The following is a 19,284-nucleotide window of genomic DNA, read 5'->3' on the forward strand; positions in this document are numbered from 1 at the left end:
TTTTTATAAATTAAACAGAATGCAAAGTTACATTAAAACAAATGTAAAACAAATTGATATTTGGTGTGACTCATGTTATCTCTGTATGCATTTAACCTTTGATGTGCACTTGCAATGGTTATACTATTTCACCCCATACAGCAGGGGAGTTTAAACTTACCAAAGACATATAGTTAGTAAAGTGATGATGAGAACATTTTGGGTCTTCACAAGATCCAAGAAACTGTGGCGTTTACGTTGGGAGTTTTTATAATCTTCCAGCTGTAGAGAGACATGACAATCATAAAAATGTTCAAGCTAAAAACCATCTGAATTCTGTAATCACCATCTTCACTCTTTCAATATCAGTGGACATACATAGAAAAGAAAATGAGTGGGGATAAATACATGGTGCCAGTCCTACCAAACTCTGTCTTGGGTTAAGATTGACTAGCTCGTCCTTTATCAAAATCTCTTTTGTGGTTAGATTAATGAAACAAATTAATTCCCCACTGTCACCAAAGAAAAATGTGCATAATATATATATTTTTGTTTTTTAATTCACGCTATATCTACACAAAAATTCCCACATGGAAAGAGTTAAAATATTGGCATTATAAATGCCCATAGGGTGCCTAGTTTTAAAAAGTGTAGGATTTGATGGGGTAAACTGAATTGGCCGGCTTCAAAGATGTTCCAAACATGGGAAGTGGGCACAGACTGACCAGATGTCTAAATGGCAAAAAAATACACACCTTACAAAGGTGGCCTTTTACCTCCCAAGTAACCCAACAAACCCATGCATGTGTGCGCTCAAGAGATGTTGCTGAACACATATTGGGGTGTTTGACAGGGACATATAGCAAGAGCAGTAAATTTATACCTGGAGTACAACGTGTGTGGGGAAAAAATACAAAAAATGTTTACTACCATAAAGTTTGACAAAATGTGGTTGCATAATTAGTGCATGGAAAGGGTTAAAATATCAGCATTTTAAATACCTTGGGGTGTCTAGTTTTTAAAAATATGGTTTGATGGGGTAAATTGCATTGGCCGGTTTCAAAGATACTTGAAATAGCACACGGGGCAGAATGACCAGCTTTGGGGAAAATGGTTTTGAAATAGCAAAACGCTACAGGTACTTATTGCCCCATAACATGCAGAAAAAGCAAAAAAAAAAACATAAAAACATTGGGTATTTCTAAACTCAGGACAAATAATAGAATCTATTTAGCATGTTTTTTCATTAGTCTTTGCAGATGAGAAAGATTTTGTTGTAAAAAAAAAAAAAAAAAAAAAAAAAGTGAGAAAAGGTAATTTAACAACAACAAAAAAAAAAAATCACCATATTTTATCATTTTTTTAATAGTAAATTATATATGATGAAAATAATGGTATCTAAAGAAAGCCCTGTTTGTCCTGGAAAAACAATATATAATATGTGTGGAAAATGTGTGTTGAAAATGTTAAAAGAGCCATTGTCATTGTCCCAAAATGTATTGTCGTTAATGACTTGAAGAGGATATGCAAAGTGGAGTGGGACAAAATGCCTCCTGAGATGTGTGCAAACCTGGTGGCCAACTACAAGAAACGTCTGACCACTGTGATTGCCAACAAGGGTTTTGCCACTAAGGACCAAGTCATGTTTTGCAAAGGAGTAAAATCCTTATGCAAAATGCAAATCAATTTATAACTTATTTGAAATGCGTTCAATGGTAGGTTCAAATAAACCTACCATTAAAAGTATGGACCGATCATGTCTTTGTCAGTGAGCAAACATACAAAATCAGCAGGGGGATCACATTTTTTCCTTCACTGTATATAGGTGCACACTCTTTTTCTAAAAATGAGCACCTTTTCATAGGAAGACATGTATGATCATACATACCTCGCCAGTTTTAAATATAACAGCTGGGGGTGAAACACTGTTTCTTTTTGCTGCCTGCCGTATAATTTCCTCTGCCTCCTCTAATCTTCCCTGGGAGATGAGCCATGGCGGAGATTCTGGGATAATCCTACAACCACAACAAATACGACATCAATTATTCAAATTCAGTAACTCATAAATTGATCTATTAGCCAAATTCCATAGTGGAAGGTGATCAGATATAGTGCAGTAAACTAGGCTTTGGGTTAAGTTTCAAGGAATAATTATATATACACACAAACACACAATCAAAATTATTCTACTCCTATAGCAAATCAGGTGTATTTCACAGACTTTCAGCTGGTTGCAATTAACAAATCAAACATAAGCAACTGAAAAAGCTCAACATGACAAATGGTTCAAGCGGTTTCTCCAAATTGAATTGAAAATGCATCTTATAATGATTTCGACTGAACGGATAATAAAATTTTTTATTTAAAATAATTTAACAAACAGTTAAAAACAGCAGAATAAAAATGTAAAATTTACAATAGTGTGTGTCAATGTACTCTCTGCACACAACACATTTATCTCCTTATCACAACGGGATTTCTCTAATCTAGGGCTGCAACTAACGATTATTTTCATAATCAATTAGTTGGCCGATAATTTTGTTAAAAATAATTTAACAAACAGGATGTTAAAAACAAACAGCGGAATAAAAAAATGTTCTTGTTTTTATTTCCCAACCTGCCCACAGTTATGCACATTTGAGCCCAGGCTTGCCACACTGCCAGATATGCCTTAAACCCCAAGATGTGCCCCCCGTGCTCCAAATTCTTTGGTGTCTAGTAATGGTGAAGGTCTGCCCAATGCACATAGACGATCTCTGCTGCTGGCCGGAGCTTCTATGACTGAGCACCGGAAGGTCATGTGAAGCCTGTGCTCTATCATAGAGGCCCCAGTGGAAGCGCCGGCAGTGGCACAGACGCCCACCGGCTGCCAAACAGGAGCATCCAGGTTCCCTGCAGCGGATCCTCCTCTCTGGCAGCCGGTAAACATTGCGCAATGCGCGCAGACAACCTCCACTGTGCTGGTCGGTACTTCCACCGCGATTTCTATGGGACTTAACCGGAAAGTCACGCTGGTGCTCCATCATAGAAGCCCCGGCGGAAGTGGAGGACAGCGGCGGAGGATGTCTGCGTGCATCGCACAGACGCCCGCCGGCTGTCAGAGACAAGGATCCGGGTCCCCTGCAGCGCTGCGGGGATCTGGATCTTATTATCAGACCTCTATTTGAGGTCGAATTGTAAGACGAGTGGTTTTTTTTTTTCTTTACAGAGCATTTGCTCTTAAAAGACCCTCATCTTACATTCGATAAAATCTTTTCAGTTAATAGATAATGAAATTCGTTGGCTACGATTTTTATTATCGACTATATCGATTAGTTGTTGCAGCCCTATCCTAATCGCCTTCTATGACTGAGCACGGGAAGGTCATGTGACACCAGTGCTCCATCATAGAAGAGCCAGCGAAGTAGAGGGCAGTAGTGGAGGTTGTCTACATGCATCACCGGCTTTTAAAGAAAAAAAAAATTTACTAGTTAAGAAAAAGCTTGGAGAGAATAAATTAGCCATGGCCCCTTTGTCCAAAGAGATACAGAGGACAAGTGGGGTATATTTAAACTCACACTTCAAAAATATATTTCTAAAACATGCACCATTAGGAAGTAAATCCACAAGAAAGAAACTAAAACCAACGTGGATCAATAAAAGTGCTAGGTAATGCGAAAAAAGAAATTGCCTTTTAAACTGTACAAGTCAGATGGTTCAATGGCATAATATATCAAGTATAAAGATGCCAACAGAGCTTGCAAATGGGCTATTAGACTGGCTACATTTAATAATGAAAAGGCGATAGCCAAGGAGAGCAAAACAAATCCCAAAAGTTTTTTTTAAGTACATTAATGCCACGAAATTTAGGAGTGACAAGGTAGGCGTTTTGAAATCTGGAGAAGTTAATTAGTGAGGATCAGGAAAAGGCAGCAATACTAAATGCCTTTTTATCCTCTGTATACAACAAAATAGAGTCACTACCTGCCGATTGGCAATTTAGCACTACAGAATCCTTACATCAATTGTGAGAATGGCTGACTCAAGATAAAGTTTTTAAACATTTAGACTAAGCTCCATGGCCAGAGGGGATACACCCAAGGATACTACATAAAGTTAGTCAAGAAATAGCCAGACCACTGTTTTTGATTTTCAAAGATTCTTTCCAGTTCTTTCAAAAGGACTGGCGTAAAGCCAAAGCGGTTTCTATTTTTAAAAAAGGATCCAAATCTGAGCCAGGGAACCACAGACCTGTAAGCTTAATATCTGTGGTGGGGAAATTTTTGCGAGTTTATCAAGAGATGGCATACAGAAATATATTGTCAACAATTACATCAGTAGGAGTCAGCATGGTTTTGTGTAGAACAGATCGTGTCAGACCAATTTAACTCTCAGACCGGGACGTACCAGGTACGTCATCTTAAAAAAAAAAAAAAAAAAAAAAAATCACCCACGTTGCCGCAATCGTGGTGATCGTGGGGGCACAAGTACAGGAATACCCCATATACATAGGGTAGGGCATGTCTCTTTGGCACTGCGGGTTCAAAATTGGAACATGCGCGTTTCAGTTTTCAAACATGGAATTTTGACAGGCCTAGATTCCCTGAGCTGTTTAGGAAATAAATATATAGCTTTAGGGGGGTTAAAATGAAATATGGGATGTCTATGTGTCTCAGATCAGACCTGGACCCAACAAACTGATCAGTCAAAATTCCATGTTTGAAAACTGAAACGCACATGTTTGCCAATTTTGAACCCGCAGTGCCAAAGAGACACGCCCTACCCATTTATATGGGGTATTCCTGTACTTGTGCTTTTTATTTAGAAATACCCCCAAGTTGTTTCAGTCATTTTATGTACCCAGGAAAAACATTTTTTTTTACTGCAATGCTTATGACAGACTGGCACTAAAATGGTTAAATAAAAAGTGTTAAAATGCCCCAAGTAATACACTTTGGGATGTCATCTTTCAAAAAATATATACTTTTGTTGAGCAGTTTTTCTTTTTCTGGCTGCAACTCCCAGGATACCACATTTAAACAAAAAAAATCTTGTTTAGAAGTCCCCCCCCCCATTTGCACTGATATATATATATCCTGAAGGGGTTAATTGGATTTTATTGATGTTGTATAGATCAGGGTGTTGCTGTAGATGTTGTCAACTTAGATTTTGCAAAAGCATTTGACACTGTTCCACATCAGCGGTTATTGTATAAGCTAGGACAAGTCGGTCTTGGAGAAAATGCCTGTTTGGATTAGAAATTGGCAGGGTTTAAAGAGTTGTTGTTAATGGTAAATTCTCAAGCTGGACAACTGTGGTAAGTTGGGTGCCTCAGGGTTCTGTCTTGGGTCCAATTCTCTTTAACTTGTATATTAATAATCTTGCAATAGATATCGGAAGTCATTTGTCTTTGTTTGCTGATGGCACAAAATTAGGTAAGGTTATAAAGTCTGACCAGGATGTAGCTTCTCTTCAGAATGATTTGGATAAACTAGGGGACTGGTCAAAAAAGTGGCAGATGAGATTCAATTACATAAATGTAAGGCAATGCACTTTGGTACCAAAAATAAGCATGCAACTTACACTCTAAAGGGCATTGCATTGGGAAAAATAGAAAATGAGAAGGACTTAGGTATAACTGAAGACCAGAGACCTAGCAACAAAGTGCAGTGCCAGTCAGCGGTTGCAAAAGCCAGTAAGGTATTGGCATGCATAAAGAGTATTAAATCATAAGAGGAAAATATAAAGTTACCTCTTTATAAAAGCAATGGTGAGGCCTCACCTTGAATATGTAGTGCAATTTTAGGAAACCGTTTTTAAGAAGGATGTTATAGAGCTGGATAAAGTGCAGAGGTGGGCTACAAAATTAAAGGAACTGAGAATTTTAGTTATGAAGAAACTAGTAGGGATGCCCCGATATACCGTATTTTCTCGATTATAAGACGACCCTGATTATAAGACGACCCCCCAAAATCTGAATATTAATTTAGGAAAAAAAGGAAAAGGCTGAATATAAGAAGACCCTATAGGAAAAAAGTTTTACCAGTAAATGTTAATTCATGTAAACTATTAAATTTTTTAATAAAAGCTATGATTGAGAAAAATATTTTTGATTTTATTTCCTTGTATTTTCCAACCTGCCCCCCAGTTACACACATCTGCCCCCAGGCTTGCCACTCCAATATGGCACTGTGGCCCATGATATGCCTTTTAACCCTCTATATGCCACTGTGCCCCTGAATTGCCTCTTAACCCCCTATGTGCCACTCTGCCTCCAGAAATGCCTTATACCCCTATACGCCACTCTGGCATTTAGGGGGTTAAAAGGCATATTATGGGGCAGAGTGGCATATAGGGAGGTATAAGGCATTTCAGGAGGCAGAGTGGCGTTCAGGGGGTTAAAAGGCATTTCATAGAGCATTCTGCCTCCAGAAATGTCCTATGCCCCCATTTAACACTCCCCCCCACACACACACACACTTACCGGGGCTTCCAATTTCCTGCTGTATACCGGGGCAGCAGTCTTCCTTCTGTCTCCCCCCCCCCCATTTAACACCCCACCCACTTACCGGTGCTTCCAATTTCCTGCACCGGTGCGGGGAACTCTGATCTCTGACAGTCGGGGAAGGTCTGCGCGATGGACGCAGACAACCCCCGCTGCTAGCCACACCTCCCTCCGGCTGCAGCGTAAGTTGTCTACGCGGATCGCGTGGACGTCAACCTGCTGCCCCGGTATACAGCAGGAAATTGGAAGCACCGGTAAGTGTGTGTGTGGGGGGGGGGGGGGCAGAAGGATCCAGGTCCCCTGCAGCGGTGCGGGGGATCTGGATCTTAGTCTCATAGATTAGAAGACGACGAGGGGTATTTTGAAAAAACTCTGAAAAAAACCTCGTCTTATAAATCGAGCAAATACGGTATATGTGGCCGAAATATAATCGGCCGAAAAGGGCATTATCGTCAAAAAAAAAAGTCTGAAAAGTAATCGTCCGCAGGAGCCAGGCTGCTTACCTGGGCGAGCGTCTCTGGTACCGGCCAGGAAAAGCAGGAACTCAGCAAAGTCACGTGAATGCATGTCACATGACTCTGCTCCCTTCCTTCTTCCCCTGGGGACGGGACAAGATAAGTTGCTCGGACAGCCAGGCCCTGCATACGTCTGCGAGTGAGAGATCTGCAGTTCAGGTTAGGGGGTGGGGGGAGGGTTTATGAGCAGGTATGCATGATTAACCCCTTCAGGACCAGGATTTTGATACTAAGGTGGCGCTAAAGGACCAGAGCTGTTTTTGCTATGTCTTTCTTCAGCTGTAAATTCTAAATTAGTGCACCCACACAAATCATATATTGTTTTTTCAGCACAAGTAGGGCTTTCTATTGTGGCGATGTGGGGGCGGTTTTTGGGGATGACCTCCCATACACCACTCTGCCTCTCTACCCGACTCCCTGGTGTTTTGTGAACCTCCGTTGCTGACAGGCACTTTCACTGGAGCTTCATAGAAGCCTCAGCTAAGTGAAGGGGAGTAACGAAGGCTGTCTGTGCGCATCGCGCAAACTCCCACCAGCTGACAGAGAGGATGATCCTCTGCAGGAGACCTCGATTCTCTGTCAGCCGGTGGGGGTCTGCGCGATGCGCACAGACAGCCTCCGTTACGTCCCTTCACTTCTGTGGGGGCTTCTACATCATGGCGCTGCATCGTAGAAGCCCGAGCAGAAGTGGAGGGGAGAGATGGAAGTTGTCTGTGCGCATCGCACGCACACACACCCACCCACCCACTGGTTGACAGTGAGTGGAATCCAGGTCGCGCGATCGGGCATTCCCTTCCAGGTTGCGTCACTGCGTCCCCTGCGGGGATATCCTGCCCTCCGATGAGGCACAGAGACGCTACGATCCTCACAGACCTACATAGAAATCAGTGTGATCGGTGGAGGGGGATCGCGGGGAGGGGAGTGAGAGACCATCTCTCTCACTCCCCCTCCCGTCCTGTAAGAGAAAAGCTGGGAAAAAAGTTAATTCATTTAAAAAATAATATTAAAAAAATCATTAAAATAATAATATAAATAATACCAAAAAAATTATAATGTGAGCTGTGATGTCATTGTGACATCACTGGCATGTTCAGGAGGTCCCTAGGAGGACCTCTAACCATTTCTGTGTAAACAAAAAAAAATATAAAAAATACAAAAAAAATGTAAAAAAATTAAAATAAAAAAAAAAATAAAAAAAATATATAAAAAAAGATAATAAAAAAATTCTTTAAAAAATCCTTACATCCCATTGCCGTAGCATAACATCTAGCCAGTATAACCCTCCTGTCCCCGTTCACAACCCCCAAACCCGTTAAGCCATAGGCATAAAAATTATACAAAATTGTACACCTAATAGTATGCTCCCTGGTGCTGGGAAAGTCTGGAAAATCTATATAATTAGGTATTTCTGAGATCAGGACACCTGAATTAATAAAATTGGAGAGGATTTTCCATCACTTTACCTAATTTTGTGAGGATTCAGAGGGAAAATGTAAAAACAAATTAGTTTATTTTTCTAATCTTCGCTAGTTTTTACTAAATATCTCATTCTAAATTTTCAGCTAATCATCCAACTATGGTATCAAACAAAAGCTCTATCTCTCCTTGAAAAAACAATATATAGTTTACATGGATACACTATTCATAGGAAAAAAAGAGAATCATCGCTAAACCGACATACCCCAAAAATGGCAAAATTGCTCTGGGCTTTGAGGTACCAAAAACCCCTGGGATTGAAGGGGTTAATAAAAGTCATTTTTGGTTTCGGCCAAGTGAATCCTGAATTTTCGGTTTCAGTCCACAATTTTCATTTCGGTGCATCCCTTGAAACTAGAAAAACAACTACAGGGAGAGTAGTATTAGCAAATTGATCTAGGGAGTAATCTGATTGCCACTACGGAATCAAGAATATTTTTTTTTTTATCTCTGTTGTGGCATAAGCCACGGAACTGGCGAAACGCGTCGAGGATTTTATAGAGCTCTTCTTATTCTTTTATTTGGACTTTTTATATACTTTTAAAGCATCCCTTGGTGGATGATTGTGAATCTTTTATTATTTTGGCTTGTAAGCCTTAAATAAATAGGTTTTTAAATTATACTATATAGTGGATGTAGCCTGATTCCATCATTGGACACAGCTCCACATATACAGACCATCTGAAGTCTTCACAAGAGGAGCAGAGGAAAGACATTTGATGTGTAAGGGTTTCAAAAACCCCCCCTAAAGTGTAAGTGCATTTCTGTATTTGCGTGTTACAAACATTGCGTGATAATACACCATTGGTGTCCCTACCTGTCTCTCTGCTTTTTTACATATATTTATTATACACCCATCCGGAAGACTGGATTGTCTCTTGAAGCCTGAACACATGTAAACACTGTAAGTGCATTGTATAGACTTACAGCGATAGCACCTGTGTTGAATATTACACAATTATATTCTTTTTTTTTTGTCTTTATCTACTTTTTGAAACCGGTATACACGAGCGCCCCCTAGTGTTCTTTGTTCTAGAAGATTCTACAGTGGCCATCACAGTCACCCAACTTGAACCCCTTAGAAAAACTCTGGTGGGATTTGAAGAAGGTTGCCGCACGCAAACCCAAGAATATTACCGAACTGGAAGGCATTGCTCATGAGGATTTGTCTAAGATACCAGAAGCTGGTGGCTATGCATCTCCTTTTGCAGCTGGTCATAGAAGCAAAAAGGTGCTCTACGAAGTTCTAAAGAGGTTTGTCACGAAGGAGTTGAATAACAGACTGGAGAAGTTATCAGCTGCACTTTCAGTTGCTTTTGTTTGATTTTGATTTTTTTTCTTTGCAACGGCTGAAAGTCTGTAAAATTTTGACAGTAAACCCGATTTGCAATAGGGGTTATATATACATACTTATACATACAGACAGCCTGTGACCTAAAGATGGAGCTGTCCAAACACAACTGCAGGAAGGTCATATCATAGAAGGTTCATATCGTCTAACAGAGCAACAGAAGTATTTTTTAAATTTTTTTATATTAAATTTACTTATTTATGAGCAATTGGTCAACTCCAGCAGACTCACCACCAAAGTGGAATGCAAAACAGGCCAGGCACAGTGAGAGCCAGAAGCAATGTCCTCCAATCTCTAATAAAATACGAAAACAGAGGAAGCAGCATGTACCCGATAGCAAAAAAAATGCATGTTCCTAATGTAGAGAAGATGATACGTGCAGACTTGCCAAGGATTTCCGATCCTGTTAGAAGGGAGAAAAAGTAAACCAAATAAAGACATGGTACCAGCTTCAAGAACAGATGACCCTATATGTATGGAGTGGGTTGACCACTACTCAGAAATAATGCTAGTTTTAGCATGCCTGACACAGTTATAGCATACTATGCATAAGCATCTAGTGCATAAGATTGTGCAGATCTTGTTAAACTGATCTGACCAGTTTAAAATGTGATAAGGCAACAGCAAACAATAATCAACACAGTGGGAAACTGGTAGGGCTGCAACAACTAATCGATAATCAATAATGAAAATCGTTGCCAACGAATTTCATTATCTATTGGTTGAAATCGATTATCGATTATAAAATAAGGGGGGGGGGTTTGGGTGTTTTTTTTAGAGCAAATGCTCTGAAAAATATCCCTTGTTTTATAATGTTTCATTCAGTGTGACTCACAGCAGTTGCTACTTACAGCCCAAACATTAATGTTATACTCGTACATGCGCAGTTCAGTTTTTCAACTTGGATTTTTTTTTTTTTTTTAATGTTGAAAAGTATGCCCCCGTATCCTATTTAGGAGATTTTTGAACCTGGCCAATTCAATGCACCCCATCAAACAATATATTTTTGAAAACAGCCCAGGGTATTTCAAATGCTAGTATTTTAACTCTTTCCATGCCTTTGTGGTAGTAATTTTGTGTCCCCCCACAATTTACTGCTCCTGGTATATGTCAAACATCTAAATTGGTTTTCAGCAACATCTCTTGAGTACGGTGATACCACCCATGCACAGCTTTGTTGAGTTGTTTGGGAGCCAAAAGGCAACATAAGGGAAACGTGCATTTTTCAATTCGAAATTGACATCCTGTCCCCATGTGTTATTTCGGACATCTTGAAACCCGGCCTATTCTATTAACCCCATATATTTTTTTGAAAACTAGACAACTAGGGCATTTCAAATACTAGTATTTTAACTCTTTCCATGCACAAATTTTACCACCAGCCTTTGACAATGTTTGGCATAGTCAGTCTGTCCATTGACGCGTGTAACCCGCCACCCCCCCACACACACACACTCCATCCACTGACCTTTAAAAGATTGTAAATGAACGCAAGAGATACACATTCAGAATAGGAAAAGCTTAACTGAAAACATAGAATCTAATTGATCATCTGTAATTTAAGACTACTGCAGACCAAGGGCATCTACACAATTTAGTGGGTGGTTGCCTGCCTTCTCACAAAAGAGAGCAGCATGCAGCTATGATACATGACAGCCACATGCTGTAATGTATCAGCCCCTGGCCTTAAAGTGCTTATTCCTCAGTCCATTCAATGTTTTTACTTGTCAAGAAACAGAACCAAGAATGAGAAGCTCATACCTAATATGAATGCAGCCACATAATTGGAAATCTGTCCCATACCAACAATAAAGAACAGAATGGCAAACATCTCCCAGCTTGTTGAGAAGACTTGGACAATGCTAAAGCCAGTTTGTACTGCCATGGTAGCAAATAGGACTTTCTTCCTGCCGAAACTGAAAACACAAAAAAAAACAAAAAACAAAATGATAGTTGTATTAAATGCCATACTTAACTTTGCCCACTATACAAGACCTCAGCTCAAGAGTACTTACTGTCTAGTGTCTATTGTATGCTGCACAGCACAAAGCCTAAAAGCTTTAAAAATATTCAGAAAATGGTTTTGGTGTAGGTAGGTTTATTTAGTTTATTAATAAAGCTAACGTGAAAAAAAAAAAAAAAGAGAATTTCAATGAGAATTCCACACAAACCAGTATACATAATCCCTTCACATTGTTCTTTTAACACAGAACTTGTTTTGCACCTTGTAATTTAGTGATATTACCTGTCTGACAGTTGGCCAGAAATAAATGATCCAATGAGAACACCAGCAAAAAACAAAGATGTAGTCAATGGCCCCTTCCAGTCATTTTCACAGACTATATCCCACTGCAAAATAAATTGATAAATAATTGCACCAAGCTTTGTAAGACTGTAAACCAACTCATTTACCTGCAATGTTCTTAGAAATTGTTTTTGTAGATGACAAAGTACTAAGTTGTATTCTGTAGACAGGTGGTGTGGCAAGGTAACCTAGTCTGTCTATGTCAGTGGCAGGTACCTCTCATCTATATAGTTCTGGAAATATGGCCTCCACATTATATGCCAGTTGCCAAAGCTCCCCCTCTGTTTTCTGTCACTTGTCTACTGCCTAATCTTTTCAACAATATTGGGATCTAAAATCTAAAGATTGTAATTTATGGATATATCTTCTATGAGGGATAGTGTCAAAAGCCTTACAGAAATCTAGATATGCAATGCCTACTGCACCACCTTGATCAATTATTTTAGTCACCCAGTCAAAAAAAATAAAAATCAATAAGATTAGTTTGGCATGATCTCCCTGAAGTAAACCCATGTTTTTGATCTTGAAACCCATGTGACTTTAGATGTTCAACAATCCTATGCTTTAACCCCTTAACGTCCAATGATGGCACAGGCACGTCAGACACAGTCAGGTAACGACCAATGACGATCACTTTCTTTGCTAAAACGGTCTTGCTGTAATGCCTCGATTGTGAGGCATTCAGTAACAGCGGACACTCATCCCAGGACGCCGTCACAGCGAGCAGTTTTGACACTCAAAAGATGGTGGCGCGTCCTTTAACCCCTTAATGACAAAGCCTGTACATGTACGGGCTCAAACTGCTTTATTTTCAATGGGTTTTGGGACCGCCCATTGTCCTTAAGGGGTTAAAAAAAACAAAAAAAAAAACAAATTAAGTTAGGAAAGTTTGCTAGAGGGTCCTTGAGAACTCTGGCTCCACTTGCAGGTTTAATACAGGTACTGCAGTCAACCATGCAAGTCAATGGAGCCCAGCTTTTTAATCACAATGTGATTAGTACATTTTTTTTTTTTAAATCTATCACTAAACTCAGGAGATGTTGCTGAACACATATTGGGGTGTTTGATTGTGACGTACACCTAGATCTATAGATTTACACCTGAAGTACAATTTGTGTGGAAAGAAAAAAAAAATTACAACCACAAACTTTGGGCAAAGGCTGGTGGTAGAATATCATGCGTGGAAAGGGTTAAAATACTAGCATTTGAAATACCTTAGGGTGTCTAGTTTTCAAAAATATATGGTTTGATGGGGTAAATTGCATAGAATGACCATATTTGGGGAAAAATGGTTTTGAAATAGCAAAATGCTACTTGTACTTATTGCCAAATAACTTGCAGAAAAAAAAGCAAAAAAAAAAAACCATTGGGTATTTCTAAACTCAGTTTAGCAGGTGTTTGCTTTAGCTTTGTTGGAGGAGTAAAAGATTTTTCAAATAAAATTCTTCATAATTAGATGATGTGATCAAAATAATGGTATCTGAAGAAAGCCCTTCTGGCCCAGAAAAAAACAATATATAAAATGTGTGGGTACACTAGATGGGCGAGGAGAAAAATACATCTAAACACGAGCACCGTAAAAGTGTTAAAACAGCTGTGGTCCCAAAGGGTACAAAAAGTAAAAAACAGCCTGGTCCTTAAGGGGTTAAGAGTTTCCATTAATTTCCCCAGTACTGATGTTAAGACTCACAGACCTGTAGTTGCCAGACTCCTCCCTACAGCCCTTCTTGTTAAAGGGCATAACAATCGCTAATTCCTAGGTGTATTTTAGAGCTACTTTGGATGTACATTTTGAGTTTGTCATTAACAAGAAGCACCTGCTGATGTAAAGCATGCCTCACAAAAAGAAATCTCAGAAGACGTTTCAATCAAAAAATGTTGATTTGCATAAACCTGGAAAGGGTTACAAAATAAATGTCAATGTTTACATATTCATCAGTCCACAGGTAGACAACTTGTTTATAACCGGAGTCTATTTATTACTGTGGCCACTTTCCACAGAAGTGGGCACCCAGCCAAGATGACTCCAAGGGCACAATGAGGTAAAAAAAAAAAAAAAAAAAAAAACCCTTCAGAGACACAATAAAGTCCCAAGTTCATCAAGGCATCATACAGAAGAATGTCTCCAGCTAAAGTTCGGCAGAAGTTGTGTAATGCAGGACAATGACCCTAAACATCAAGGTAAATCTACCACATAATGGTTTAAAAATAAATAAAATACATTTTATCTGTGCTTGCAGCATCAACACACAAGGGGACAGCTAGCCATGTTTCAGCATGTATGCGAATGTGATTGCTGTAGGGCTGCAACTAACGATTATTTTCATAATCGATTAGTTGGCCGATTATTTTTTCGATTAATCGGATAAAAAAATTAATGTAAATTTTTCGTTTATTTAAAATAACTTAATAAACAAATGATGTTAAATACAAACAGCAGAATAAAAAAAAAACTGATAAAATGCATTTCTTGTCTTTATTTCCCAACCAGCCCCCCCCAATTGATGCACATTTGAGCCCAGGCTTGCCACGCTGCCTCCCAGACATGCCACGCTGCCTCCCACATATGCCACGCTGCCTCCCACATATACCACTCCACGCTGCCTCCCACATATACCACTCCACGCTGCCTCCCACATATGCCACTCCACCTCCAACATATACCACTCCACGCTGCCTCCAACATATACTACGCCACGCTGCCTCCCACATATACCACCCTGCCTCCCACATATGCCACTCCACGCTGCCTCCCACATATACCACTCCACGCTGCCTCCCACATATACCACTCCACCCCCACATATGCCACTGTGCCTGATACACCTTATACCCCCTGATACACCACTCCATCCTCCCCAGACATGCCACACTGCCTCCCAGACATGCCACGCTGCCCTCCCCACATATGCCACTCCACTCTACCCCCAGATATGCCACTGTGGCCCCAGATATGCCTTATACACCCTGATACACCACTCCGTCCTCCCCAGACATGCCACACTGCCCTCCCCACATATGCCTTATATACTGTATATGCCTTATACCCCCAGATATGTCACTCCGTCCTCCCCAGATATGCCTTATATACCCCAGATATCTCATAGTCCCCTCATAGAGTCACAGACCCGTTCACAGCACACTGACACCATACTTTTATAAATAAGTACTGGGTTAATCTTCACAGCCCCCAGGATTTAGATTCCCCTTAGTTTGGCCCCCCTTTATCTCTGACTGCACCTTAAGTTAACTTTATTAAATTAATCAAATTAACCCTCGGTCCTCATTCATTAAATTAACCCTAAACACCCCATTAACCATAACTACCCCTAAATTAACCCTAAACACCCCATCAACCATAACTGCCCCTAAATTAACCCTAAACACCCCATTAACCACAGCATCCCCTAAATTAACCCTAAAGACCCTGTCAACCACAACAGCCCCTAAATTAACCCTAAACACCCCATTAACTACAACAGCCTCAAATTAACCCCAAACACCCCATTAACCACAGCTGCTCCTAAATTAACATTAAACACCCCATTAACCATAGCTGCCCCTAAATTAACCCTAAACACCCTATTAACCATAACTGCCCCTAAACACCCCATTAACCATAGCTGCCCCTAAACACCCCATTAACCATAACTGCCCCTAAATTAACCCTAAACACCCCATTAACCATAACTGCCCCTAAATTAACCCCCATACTTACAGTTAGATGAGTGTCACAGCCATGTGGTTCTGGCCTTCTGGGAGAAGGAAGGGGCGGGGCCAGTTGTCACAGTGATTACAGGGAGGGACTGGTAAGCAGGAGCTGCTGCTGTGAGTCAGACTAAACGGATTATATAATGAGGGTTAAAACCCTCATTTTAGAATCGATAATAATCGATTCAACTAATCGATAATGAAATTCGTTGGCAACGAATTTTATTATCGATTTTATCGATTAGTTGTTGCAGCCCTAGATTGCTGTTAGCAATCATATGGATTTATGATTGCCAACAGCAAGCACACTCCTATCATGCCCAGGCATTCCCAGATTCCAGGATGTACTGGTTGCCTGGGCATGGTATGAGTGTGATTCCTGTTAGCAATCAGATATAAATAGTGTGTGTGTGTGTGTGTGTGTATGTGTATATACCGTATTGGCTCGGATATAGGCCGCCCCCGTATATAGGCCGCACCCTAGAAGTTTGGTGCTTTTTTTAAAGAAAAAGTTTTTTTCTTTAAAAAAGCACCAAAAAAACATGCTGCCACTGCCCCCCCGAGATATGCTGCCACTGTCCTCCCCCCCGAGGTATGCTGCCCCTGTCTTCCTAATCCCCCCCGAGATATGCTGACCCTGTTTTCCTAATCCCCCCCCCGAGATATGCTGCCCATGTCTTCCTAATCCCCCCCGCCTGAGATATGCTGCCACTGTCTTCCTAATCCCCCCCTGCCTGAGATATGCTGCCACTGTCTTCCTAATCCCCCCCCCCCTGATTTACCAGAGGAGACTCCCGACTGTCTTGCAGGGCCGGCGGGGGACATGTACGCGTATACAACTTGCGGTGCTGGCACATCCTCTGAGTCTTGGGGGCAGGAGTAAAACGCATCGTGCGGACGTTCACCGGCTGCGGCTGCCGGTGAACGTCTGCACGATGCGCTTAGACAACCTCCCGTGCCGGCACTCCCCCCGTGGGAAGTGCATGGGAAGTGCTGGCAGGGGAGGCTGTCTGAGCGTATCAGACCGTAGGATGCAGGTCCCCTGCACCGCTGCAGGGATCTGTATCCTAACCCCGCTGCCTGCCCGGCGCCCGGGACTGTATGTCCCGGGCGTCGGGCGCTAGACCCCGAATATAGGCCGCACCCCCACTTTAAAGACTTAAAGTGGGGGGAAAAAGTGCAGCCTATATTCGAGCCAATACGGTATATGTAATGAAATATTTCATATACATGGGGTCAGGGGGTCATTTTCGGTTTCGATTTTGGCCAAGCGCATCCTGAATTTTCGGTTTTGGTCCAGAATTTGCATTTCGCTGCATCCCTAGAATACATTCACTATAAAATTTACATATCAGGTATTCTCCCCAAACAGAATATTGGGGGGCTGTTTTCGAAGAGCTAAACATATTGGCACATTCTAAAAAAGGAAGTAACCCCTCTGGTGCCTGGCAATTACCATATTTCCCCATGTATAAGATGCACCTTTCTTAGAATAATTTGGGGTCTAAAAACTTGGTGCGTCTTATAGTGTGTGTGTCTGTGAGTAGGGGGCACAGGGAGGCTGAAAGTGATGTGCATGCTAACAATTGCTAGCAGCTAACATCAATCACACTCATATCATGCCCAGGCAGCCATTACAATAACTATGTAATATATATTTTTGTAGAATTTTGGGCCCCAAAATTAAGGTGCATCTTATACTTGGTGAAATACGGTAAATGGTGAACAAGCAGACATGGTAATGATTGGATTAAACAGGGGGGGGGAGTTGCCCAGATTCTGTTACGACTGCAAAATGGGACCTTATAACTGTATCCCCATACATTATATATATATATATAATTAAAGTCAAATCCTTTATAAAATATTATCAGTACTGTGTACACTGACAGCAGCAGGATTCATCATAAAAAATTCCAATATGAGCCACACATGTTATACGATACATGCCAGCAAGCAACCTCACATCACATGGAAATTAACCTTCCATAGTGCTATGGCATTTTTTTTATCCGATTAGATTAACCCGTTTCCATGTCAAATCTGATATGCAATCAGTGGGGCAGGGGTCTGGGATGGACTTTGCAGCTAATTGCCCACTCCCCCAAAAAAAAAACAACAAAAAAAAAAAACCACAGTATTTTCAAACTCTTTTCATTTAGCTGCCAGGGCATGACAGCCAGGCTGAAGGGTAACCTTCGTACGTACATAGAAAGTCAAATTGAATTGCCTGCTTTGATCCCCCGCCTAAAGGAGGTTCGAGCATGAGGGGAGAGGTTTCATTAGTTGGGATATACAGGTTTCAACTTGAGAAGGGAGGGGGGGGCGCAAAGACTAACTGAAATGGTGTCTACAATTTCAATTTGAAAACCCAAGCAAAGGCACATAAAGCAACTTGGGAAAACTCAAGAGAATATGGGGAGGGCTAAAATCCTTTAACAGGGTCTATAAACACATGACAACGACAATATAACTAACAGAAAAGGGCTCTGTTACATCATACCTTGTCTGCTAAGTACAAAAGTGCTTACATTTTCCTGACTCCTTGTTACCCCCAATTCTTAAAAGAAAGGTTTATATCAACAAGTAGATTCAAACTCTAAGAAAAAAAGTCACACTGCTGTAAACTGTGTTTATTTGTATGCATTAGCATGTATTTATTGCAAAAAAATCGTTCATTGTCCACGTGCACAAAGAGACCTTAGGGGTTCCAGGTTGATTAGTGCAAGTAAGCGTCAGGGGGCATAAGGTCCAGAGTTTGCAGAAAAACATCTTTAGTGAGAATCTCTAGGTTAGATTTGGCAGATTCCATCTTGAACATTCGGTAGATGATGAAAAGAACCGGTCTATGATTAACCTGAAATATTTGGCACTACAAAGACAAGGTAGTAGACACCTCTTCCTTTCTGGTCTAAAAAGAAAGAAACGAAAAAAAATACCCAAATCAAGATTTGCTAAAGGAAAAATTCCTGGTAAATTGCATTGGACAGCTTTAAAGATACCTGAAATAGCACATGGGCAGAATGACCAGATTAGAGAAAAAATGGTTTTGAAATAGCAATAACTTATAGAAAAAAAGCAAAAAATAAATAAATAAAAACTGAGGACAAACAGCAGAATCTATTAAGCAATTTCCAAATAAAGTGAGAAAAGGGGGGATTTTTTTTTAATTTTTCACCATATTTTATTTATTTTTTATAGGAAATTAGTTATGATCAAAAAAATGGTATCTGAAAGCATACCATAAGCAAAACAAACTAAAATAGTTGAAAACAAATTACTGTATGGGTGAAATACTGGACACCTTTAAATATAAAATATGTGCATATATACCTACACTGAGCTGAAAACTGGAGATCTCGCTCAAGACAGTTCCGGTAGGACATGGAGTTTGAATTTTAGCACTGTGTGATGGCCTGTCACAGTTGGCAGACTGATTACGCTAAAATGCTGAGCCTTTTAC

At 40.5% G+C, this 19,284-nt stretch overlaps 1 protein-coding gene across 2 annotated transcripts in view; it reads right to left on the reverse strand.

Moving 5' to 3' along the window:
- LOC128491171 (organic cation/carnitine transporter 2-like) overlaps positions 1 to 19,284 on the reverse strand; it is a 66,590-nt gene that overhangs the window by 31,653 nt on the left and 15,653 nt on the right. For both annotated transcript variants that reach the window (XM_053463395.1, XM_053463394.1), the window contains exons 2-6: positions 12,051 to 12,154; positions 11,567 to 11,721; positions 10,037 to 10,208; positions 1,868 to 1,994; positions 161 to 261 (exon numbers count right to left, since the gene is read on the reverse strand). In XM_053463395.1, the coding sequence (XP_053319370.1) occupies positions 161 to 261; positions 1,868 to 1,994; positions 10,037 to 10,208; positions 11,567 to 11,721; positions 12,051 to 12,154 (659 nt within the window). The remainder of the gene's footprint in view (positions 1 to 160; positions 262 to 1,867; positions 1,995 to 10,036; positions 10,209 to 11,566; positions 11,722 to 12,050; positions 12,155 to 19,284) is intronic.

The sequence above is a fragment of the Spea bombifrons genome, chromosome 4 (assembly GCF_027358695.1).
Source record: "Spea bombifrons isolate aSpeBom1 chromosome 4, aSpeBom1.2.pri, whole genome shotgun sequence".
NCBI classification, from domain to species: domain Eukaryota; kingdom Metazoa; phylum Chordata; class Amphibia; order Anura; family Pelobatidae; genus Spea; species Spea bombifrons.